At 52.1% G+C, this 9,059-nt stretch overlaps 2 protein-coding genes across 5 annotated transcripts in view; both read left to right on the top strand.

Annotated features, from left to right (window-relative positions):
• Window positions 1–881: 881 nt before the first annotated feature.
• NMB (neuromedin B) lies at window positions 882–3,899 on the top strand. Of its 3 annotated transcripts, none has more exons than XM_019639987.1 (3): window positions 882–1,120; window positions 1,732–1,904; window positions 3,625–3,899. In XM_019639987.1, the coding sequence occupies exons 1-3, from the start codon at window positions 964–966 to the stop codon at window positions 3,718–3,720; spliced, it is 426 nt and encodes a 141-aa protein (XP_019495532.1). In that variant the 5' UTR covers window positions 882–963; the 3' UTR covers window positions 3,721–3,899. The 3 variants fall into 3 exon arrangements, with proteins under 3 accessions (XP_019495532.1, XP_019495533.1, XP_019495531.1); XM_019639988.1 differs by having other exon boundaries at window positions 3,620–3,899; XM_019639986.1 differs by having other exon boundaries at window positions 3,592–3,883.
• A 742-nt stretch (window positions 3,900–4,641) lies between these two features.
• The window catches only part of WDR73 (WD repeat domain 73), a 14,469-nt gene continuing 10,051 nt past the window's right edge, over window positions 4,642–9,059 (top strand). For both annotated transcript variants that reach the window (XR_002123751.1, XM_019640133.1), the window contains exons 1-5: window positions 4,642–4,747; window positions 5,289–5,356; window positions 5,642–5,730; window positions 7,268–7,356; window positions 7,974–8,038. Coding sequence is in view for 1 of the 2 variants with exons in the window: in XM_019640133.1 (XP_019495678.1) it covers window positions 4,707–4,747; window positions 5,289–5,356; window positions 5,642–5,730; window positions 7,268–7,356; window positions 7,974–8,038 (352 nt within the window). In the remaining variant the exon portion in view is untranslated. The remainder of the gene's footprint in view (window positions 4,748–5,288; window positions 5,357–5,641; window positions 5,731–7,267; window positions 7,357–7,973; window positions 8,039–9,059) is intronic.

The following is a 9,059-nucleotide window of genomic DNA, read 5'->3' as shown; positions in this document are numbered from 1 at the left end:
TCAGTGTCCAGCACAGTGCTCTGAACATTGGTGTTTAGTAAGCATTTAAGTTAAAGCATATGTATTCTTCCGGAGCATAGCGTCTTCCCCTACTCAGGAAGTGATGCCACTGACCCAAAAGTTTGTTCCAGAACAAGCCTGGATGGCTCCTTGGGAGGAGGCAGTGCCAAGTGTGAGAGGGCAGTCCTATAGGACTACCGCTTCCTGCCACACAAAAAGAAACTGTGCTAAAAAATGTAAAAGTATTAAAAATAGGGCAGTGTGGTTATTCTCATCTTATAGTTGAAGAAAGTGAAGGTTGAGGATGTCACACAGCTTGTGTACGAACTCCTGGTCCAGTGCTCACTCTCCTGACTCAGAAATCTGCCTCCTGCCCAAATGATAGGCCAGGCTCTCCCCAGCGAGTGTGTGTGTGTGTGTGTGTGTGTGTGTGTGTTTTCTCCTTATCCCACCATCCATCATTCTGCTTTCCCATCCCTAGCTCCTGATGTGATTTCTAGGTTACCTGGTGAGTTCTGGCAGTGAGACTGGTCAGAGTCCCCAAGAGGAAGGGATCCCCTCTGGCGCCTGGCACTTGGCTGGGCCCTAACGCCCGGTGTGACACTGGAGGAGGCATCCTCGCCCCCACTTTTGCCCTAATAAAGGGAGGCTCAGGCGAAGTAACCCCTTGTTAGCCCAAAGCACGGAAGTCTGAAGGTGGTTGGCTCGGGAATGCCCCTACAGAAGCGGTGCCCACGAGGGGCAGAGGAGAGGAGTGCGAGCTTGCAGGTTGTGGGCGTCCTGACCAAAACTCCCGAGAAAGGGTGAAAGGGATGATGGAGCCAGGAGGGTTCTGTGAGGGCGGGGGCGCCAGGGGCGGGCTCCTCGGGCAGGCTCCTCCCCTAGGAGCGCGGGTTTAAAAGCTGGCTGGGCTGGCGCTGGAGACGCGTGCAGCAGTGGGAGAGGCGCGGTTCCGGCACAGCTATGGCCCTGCGGGCGCGGGGCGCTCGTTGGATCGGTGGCCTCTTGCTCTTCGCCATGCTCACTGCCAGTGCCGCCCGGCTCAGCTGGGATCTCCCGGACCCCCGCAGCCTGGCCAGCAAGATCCGAGTGCACCCGCGGGGCAACCTGTGGGCCACCGGTAAGTCTTCGGGACCCTGCAAGCGCCCCACACCTTGCTCTCACCCCATTTCCCTTCTCCGGCCGTCCCTCAGCCACAGACAGTAGTGTCCGGGCTGGTGGGGACCCTGGAACTCATCTAATTTAATAGATGGGGAACTTGAGACTCAGACAGGTCAGTGACTTCACTAAGATCACGCATCCATTTTAAGCAGAGCTGGGGCTGGATCCTACATCTGCCTGCCAGCTGGTGCCGTTTTCCTCAAGCAAGACCCTGCTGACCTTTTAACCTGTGTGCCTTCTCACTGCACCGCCACTTTCCAGATTCCTCCTCATCTCCACTTCCTTCCCTGCCCTTTCCCATCCCATCCCTCTTCTAAGCAGGCAGTACAACTGGCAGTTTCTCCCGGGCCCTGGCCCATCCCACCCTTCTCAGCTGTTGAGAAAAAGTTGAGGTATAGGCTCTGCCACCATCCAGGGGTCTTTATGGCTCCTTGGTGAGGAGGAGGGGGATGAGGATTGTTGCGAATATTCCTGCCATGAGAACTGACAGGTGGGAAAGTTGGGGAGCTTTCCCACTGGGATAGGATTCTTGCTCCCTGATTTCCTTGTGCCCCTGCACCTCCTTCCTAGGTCACTTCATGGGCAAGAAGAGTCTGGAGCCCCCCAGCCCGTCGCTATTGGGGATAGCTCCCCACATCTCCCTGAGGGACCAGAGATCACAGCTGAGTCATGATCTGCTCAGGAACCTCCTGCTAAAGAAAGCTCTGGGCACGAGGCTCATCGGCCCAGCACCTCACACCCAGGTGAGCCAGGCCTCCACATCAGGCCCAGGAGAGGCTCAGCCAGGCTGCCCCTGGGTCCAGCATTGAGCTTAGGGTGTGACTGCCCGGCCAGGGCATGATGGGCCTGAAATCCAGGGATTCTAGGCTCTCCCTGTGATCCAAAGGTCAGAGGAAGAGGACTCCAAAGAAAAAAAAACTGACCTTCCCAGCAAACCCCACAAAGCAAGAAGTAAGGGGGAAAGCTCCCCCTCACCGACTGCCCAGTCTAGAGTCACAGCCTAGGATTATCCAGCCTCTTGCAGCTGGATCTTCCCTCCACAGCCCACACAGACTTGTTTGCCCCCACTCCAGCTGTCCACCCTTGCCGTGGACTGTATATGCTTGTTGTTCGAGTTGGGATGCTGAGGCCCAGAGAAGGCAAGAGAAGAGTCAGTTAGCAGCCGAGACAGAGTTCGACCTTGTTCACCTTGACTGGTGCTCTTCCAAGTCTGTTATCTGCCTCAGTGACCTGTGGCAGGCTTTTTCCACCTCAGCACTCTTGACATTCTGGGCTGGGTAATTCTTCGTTGTGGGGGCAGTCTTGTGCATTGTAGGAAGTTTAGCAGCATCCCTAATCTCTATCTGCTAGAGCATCCCTTGACCTCCCCAACTGTGACAACCAAAAGTGCCTCCAGACATTGGCACAGGTGCTCTGGTGAGGGGACAGGGTGGGAGTTAAAATCACCCTTTCAAGGCCCCAGAGCTAGAGCCAAGCCAGCTGTAGTCCCTAGCCTGGTAGAGGGGCAGGTCCTCCATTCCCTGTTCCTGGTGCTTTCCCTGTCTTACACCACCTTTCCTGGTACTTTTTTGCTGTTTGCAGAAGGTAGTGTGATGTAGAATGTGGGTTCTGGTGACAGTGTGCTACACTTAAAACCTAGCCACTTAGTAGACATGTGGCCTTAGAAATGTCACTTAACCTCTCTTAAGCCTCATTTTCCTTATCAATAAATTGGGGATAATAGTGCCCATCTCCCCTTAAATGAGACCCTTTATGTCACATGTTCAGCATGATGCCAGGAGCATAGAAAGTGCTTAGTCAATGGGCGCTGTTACAGTCTGTGAGCTCCCTAGCAGCGCTTGTTGCTGACTCACTTTTGTACCCCACCCTGAGCCTAGCATATAGTGCGTACATTTTGAAAGAAGGGAGGGCCATGCCATAGAGAAGGTCCAACCGCAGTTAACCTTCCTGATCTTCCTGATGCACAGAACCATCAGCTCCTGGGGAACCTCAGAGGTAAGGGCGGAGCTAGGGCTGGCTGAGTCTGAAGGGAGACACTGTTACCTCTGGGGCCATTGGTCTTGAAGGCCTGAAATGTTCAGACCAGCTAGAGACTCAGATGAAGCAGTACCTCGCTCTGGGGGGTGGGCCCCAGAAGTGAGGTCTGGGGGATAGCTGGGAGTGGGGACTGACATCACTGACACTGGCCGAGGGCCAGGCACCACACTTAGATTTTACTTCCATGATCTCCTTTGACTGTCATATGACCACTCTGTGAGGTTGGGCTGTTACTATGAGAAAACCGCTGCCCCGACCCCTCTCAGGCCCCTCTTCAGGAACAAAGGTGCTGGGGGGCCTGCTTTAGCTGAGAGCCTACTCCTGCCTACCTCTGCAGATGTCTAAGCACTTAGGAATGGCAGGAGGCCCCAATCATTTTCCCTCTCTGCCCAGGTCAATTCCTCTGTGTGTTCCCCTTCAGTACAGGAGGCTGCTGGTGCAAATGCTGCAGAAGTGATGACATTTATGAGGAAGACACGACAACGTGGCTTAGATTGTGCCCTCCCCCAAGGAAGGTGCTGAATGGGACCCTGGTAGTGGCCCCATCTGGATGTAAATCCTGGGCTCAAATCTCTGTTACTCCATTACTGTGATTTCTGGTGGGGTTGCCAGGAATATCACCAATGCAGACACAAGTTACGTTCCTGCTGTATTTCTTGCTTCCCTGTTGAAGTTGTGAATAAAATCCTGTCCTTTACATAGAATGTCTGGTCCTCTTCTTCCAGCGTGTCTAAGGAGATGGGAGGGGAAAGGCGGCTGGAGGACCTGGTGTTCAGTGAGGTAGGCCTGGCACTGACTCAGAACTCCTAGTCATTCGCTCATTCAGCAAGCAGGTATTCGACACCTGCTGTATGCCAGGTCCTCTGCTAGGCAGGGGGTTCTACTCTCCCCTCTGCCACTTACTGGCAGGGGCAAGTCTTGTGTCTACACTACTGGACCTTGGGGCTTTGCTTTCCCATTCATTTCATCCTCATGCCAAGCCTCAAGGGGAGGGCCCAGCTCGGATCCAGACCCCACTATCCTCTTACTCTCTTCTCTGGCCTTAGATAGGATTGCCAGAGTTAGCAAATAGAAATGCAGGACACCCAACTAAATTCCAATTTCAGATAAACTGAATCATTTCTTGTGTAAGATGTCCTAATGTATGGACACACCTATAAGAAAAAAGTGTTGTTTATCTAAAATTCACATTTAACCGGGCATCCTGTATCTTATCAGGTCGTAAAACGGGCGGCGGTACTTGGTCCTTCAGCCCTCCCCCAGAGCTGACATCCTTGGAATCCCTGAATCCGGGCAGAAGCTCGGAGAACCCTGAACCTAGCAGGGTAAAGGCACACTGCGTTGGTAGCGGCAGTTGCTAGCGGCAGTCTAGCAACTTGAGGCCCCGCCCCCTGACTTGAGGCCCCGCCTTTCGGGTCAGAGCAGGCCGCGCCCACTTCTCGCGAGAGGGCGGCTCCCGCCCCGGAAGGTTCCGAAACGGAAGTGGGGTATGGGAAGCGACAGTTGCCATGGAAGCTGCGGAGGACTGGCTGGTGGAATCCTTGCGCTTGTAAGTCGTGTGGGCCTGGGCTAGGAGAGGCGGCCCTGGAGCTGGCGTGGCGGGCGGCCGGGCTCGAGGTGGTGCACGTAGGCAATCCTGGTGTGGGCTGGGGCAGCGCAGGCTGCGGGTCGGGGCCATGCGGAGAGCTCTGCGGAGGCCTCGGCTCCCGCGTCTGGGAAATGGCATGAGCTTGGGTGCGCAAGTTGTGTTTGGTACTAGTGAGAGCAGTGCTGTGGAGGGTATTAATAGTAAGTGACCGATTACTTTGCGCCAACCTCTGAGTTGAACCCTGAACACAGGTTATCTCATGGATTTCTCCCATCACCCTTGGGAACTATGGGAGTTTCATTTTACACATGAGGACCGAGGCTCAGGGAAATTGTGACTGGCTTGGTCACACAGGGAGCAAAATGTGCAACAAGACTTGATACTTGGCTTCTCTGACTCCAGAGCCTGGTTCCCCCAACCACTGAACCATGCAGCCCTCTCAGAGTTCTTTAACAGCTGTAAAGTGCCATGCACCATGTGACATTGTGTCCCTGTCATGCAGGTACCAGGATTTCCATGCATTCGACCTCTCAGGAGCCACTCGAGTCCTTGAATGGATTGATGACAAAGGTGAGGATATGGGGATTCCGTACTCAGGAGCTCAGCCCAGAGGGACCCAACCCACTCTCCTGGGAGCCTGAGGGTCTCTACATCACTCATAGCAATTCTGCACCCTGTCAGCACTTACATTCCTCTTATTAGGTTCTAGATTTCTTCCATCCCCCAGTGCAAGGCTGCATGAATACTAGTGTCAATGGTGTCTTTGCTTTGGAGTGTTTGGTGGAGTTTCTAGGCCCATTATGGTCCAGAATCTTTCTAGCAGTTTGTCACAGCTCCTACTGTTTCTTTTAACAGGAATTTTTGTTGCTGGCTACGAAAGCCTGAAAAAAAATGAGATTCTTCATCTGGTGTTACCTCTCAGACTTTCTGTAAAGGAAAACCAGGTAACTTAAAGGATAAATGCTGAGTATATGTGTCTAATTTGGGGGCATGGGGGTGGGGGGGACAAGCACTGGGTCTGCCCTTATAGTCTAATAGAGGGAGGCAGATATGCACAGAGATAAGTGCTAGGGAATGTCCCATGTTTTACAGAGGGCTCCTGGAGGAAGAGGTCAATTTTACTTTATCAAAAATAGGTTTAGGGAGAGTCAATGGAATTGTAATAGAGATGTATGATATCGGGGGTAGGGGGACAGTGGATGTGGGGAGGAGGATTGTCACTTTGTAAGGGGTGAGAAGGATAACTATTGCATTGTTTTGTACACCTGAAACTAATTAAAATATATATATATATATATATATATATATATATATATATTTATTTATTTATTTTTTTTTTTTTAGGGAGCCGAAGGGTATTGAGGGAGGTTGAAGCCCTTGGGATGGTTAAGATTACCTAGGATGAATGTGTAGTGTGTAAGGAATAAGAGGAGAAGATGGCTCAAGGAATACATTTAAGGAATGGGTGGAGGAAGATTAACCCACCAGGAATACTCTTTGAAGTAGGAGTCTCAGAAAAGATCAGTATTCAAGAAGCCAAGAGAAGAGAACGTGTCAAAAAGAAAAGAGTTGGTAGCTGCCTGATGTTGCTATAAAATCATTCTGATTCATCTGATAGGGCAGCCCTGTCCCTGTTGCCCTGGGGGAAATTTCCTACCGAATTAATGCGCTCATGTCCCCATCCCCTCCTCCCCCCTAGAGCTTGACCCAGTAGCTGTCCCAGACTGAGCCTTGAGGAGAGACCTGATTTACCTGCCACCTCACCACTGGCTTTTCCTCTGTCCTCTTGTGCCACTCCCCGCTGCCTGTGTTTCCTCACATGGAGATTGTAGAGCCCAGTGGCTAAGACCATGGACTTGGTAGACAGACTTGGGTTCAAATTCACATGAAATCCATCTATGCTCTTAGAAAAGTGGCTAAAGCTTTCTGCCTTAGTTTTGTTATTTTAGCATAGGGATAACTATAGTACCTGTGTCACAGGCTGGTCTTAAGAATTCAGCATGATAAAATAGATAAAGCACTAAACACAGTGCCTGATACAGTAAACGCTGGTATTAGACTAGGTAGCTATATTTTAATTGCTAGACGAACCCACCTAACTTTCACTGGGAGGTGGCAGGAGAAATGGGGATGTGTTAGTTGGCTAGTACATTGCCGCTTTCTTTGATGAAGCTGTTAAGCCTGTCACTCCTCTAAGAAGGCCTGGAGTACAATGCTTGTGCTAGAGTGAAGGGGGCTGGTGGAAGGTTAGGAGAAGGGTTTTGGATGCAGGAGAGAAAGGAAACTGTCCACATAGGCAGCTGAGACCCACACTGACAAATCACAGCACACTGAGGCCCTGCAGAGAGAAGCATCTGCTGCCAGCAGAGCAGCTTCCATGGCTTCCTGCCTGGCTGGGATCTGGCTTCTTACCTAGAGCTCATCTGAAACACTCCTGTGGAGAGTGGGCTCTATCTGACCGGCCACCCTTTTGTATTTCAGGGCTTATTCCCAGAAAGAGATTTCAAGGTATGCCACGGAGGATTTTCCAACAGGGCTGTCTTTGATCTGAAGCACGTGCCAGATACCAGGTATGGTTAGCTCTGTGACCCTGACCTTCCATTCAGGGATGAGTGACTGGAAATGTCAGGGGTATTTTGCCTCCTCCCCTACCCGGGCACATGTGGGCACACACACACACACATCTGGAATACAAAGACTGTTGCTCGGTGGCATCGTGGTCCCTCAGAGACCTTTTGACTACTGTAACTCACAGATCTCTGGAGCGTTCCAGAGAATAGATAGAGAGTAGAAGCGTGCTCTTAGTATCTCAGAGCTGAAGGTGGGTGTGGGTGGCCGGGGCTGTAGCTCGGCTGGCAGAGGCTGAGAGTCTCTGGGTCAGGGCTGTGTGTTCCGGCTCCATGCTGCTGTCCTTTCTAGGACATGTCACGCCACATGGAATCCTGGGCTCAGGCCCATGACCCTCTACAAGCTGTGGGCCTGTCCCTGAGGCGGAGTGAGCCTGCTCCTCCTGTGACATGAGGGTGACTGGTCTGGATGATGCCTTCCTGCAGTAAGCTTTCCTGAGGTGGGGGGCGTGTAGGAACCCTAAGCTGCGTGGGCTGGAGAGGGGGAAAGCTGGGTGTGGGTGGGTATGTGGGTGAGCTCCCCGCTGTTGAGACTGAGATTTCCTCTCCATTCTGAATAGGTTGCTTGTGACCAGTGGCCTTCCAGGTTGTTACCTGCAGGTGTGGCAGGTCGCAGAGGACAGCGGTGAGTGACTGACTTGGTGGTGGGTCACACACACCTCTACCTCCTAATCTGAGCCAATTAAGAAGTAGACTCAGAGTCAGGTAGGAATTCAAGGGCAGTGTTTATTTAGTGCAGGTAGAGATGCATTAGCAATCGCAGCGTGGCACGCAAGCCCCAAATGGAGCTTCCTGTAACTCACCTCAGGAATTGCATTTACCAACCCAGCCATAGGAAGAGCACCTACTGCACTACCTCTCCCCCAGGCAGGGACAGAGTTGAGGGCAGAGCTAGCGCTGCTCAGGTGAGCTCACCGCTGGGAGAAGGAGGACGCAGTGGGAAGTCACCTCTCTTTGCAGGCACACCAGCCTCAGGGAAGGAAAACAGTGAGTGAGCAAGAGGCTGGGCTGACCAGTCTCCCATTCAGAGCAGTCCCTCTGCTCCCCAGCAGGGGAGTGGGAAAGGAGCAGGAGTGTCAGTCATTCCCTCTGGGAATGGAGTGGGTTTGTGGTTCTCAGGCAGGTGCCAGAGCCTGCAGCCCTGATCCAGCCCTTCCAGCCCTGCTGCAGTTAGAGCATCACTGGCCAGCATGGAAGCGCGCCTCAGAGGCACAGGCCGCTGCTCTTGGAACTGTCCCTTTGCTTGTGTGACCCTCTGGATGCTTCCCAGGAACTGGCTGCAGTCGTTGGCTTCTTCCAAAGTGTCATTGCTGCAGAAAGGCAGTTCTTGTGCTCGTTGGCTTTGAAGTCACTGGTCCTAGCGGCCTTCCTTTGTTGTTTCTTGTCACTTGTCTTATGCTATAGCTTTGAGATGGTCGTATAATTGTATTGAAGTTCACTCATTGAAGTATACAGTTCAGCAATTTTTAGTAAATTTAACAAGTTGTACAACTACCAGTGTAAATGAGTTTTAGGACATTTTCGAAACCCCAGTCAGATCCATCATGCCATTTATTGTTACTCCCATGCCCACACTCTGCCCCAGGCCACCGCTAACCTACTTTCTTCTCTGTAATACATTTGCCTTTCCTGGATATTTCTTTTTT

Source organism: Hipposideros armiger, unplaced genomic scaffold (assembly GCF_001890085.2).
Source record: "Hipposideros armiger isolate ML-2016 unplaced genomic scaffold, ASM189008v1 scaffold_48, whole genome shotgun sequence".
NCBI classification, from domain to species: Eukaryota; Metazoa; Chordata; class Mammalia; order Chiroptera; family Hipposideridae; genus Hipposideros; species Hipposideros armiger.
Note: the sequence above shows the minus strand (reverse complement) of the source record. Positions and strands in the feature narration are given on the sequence as shown.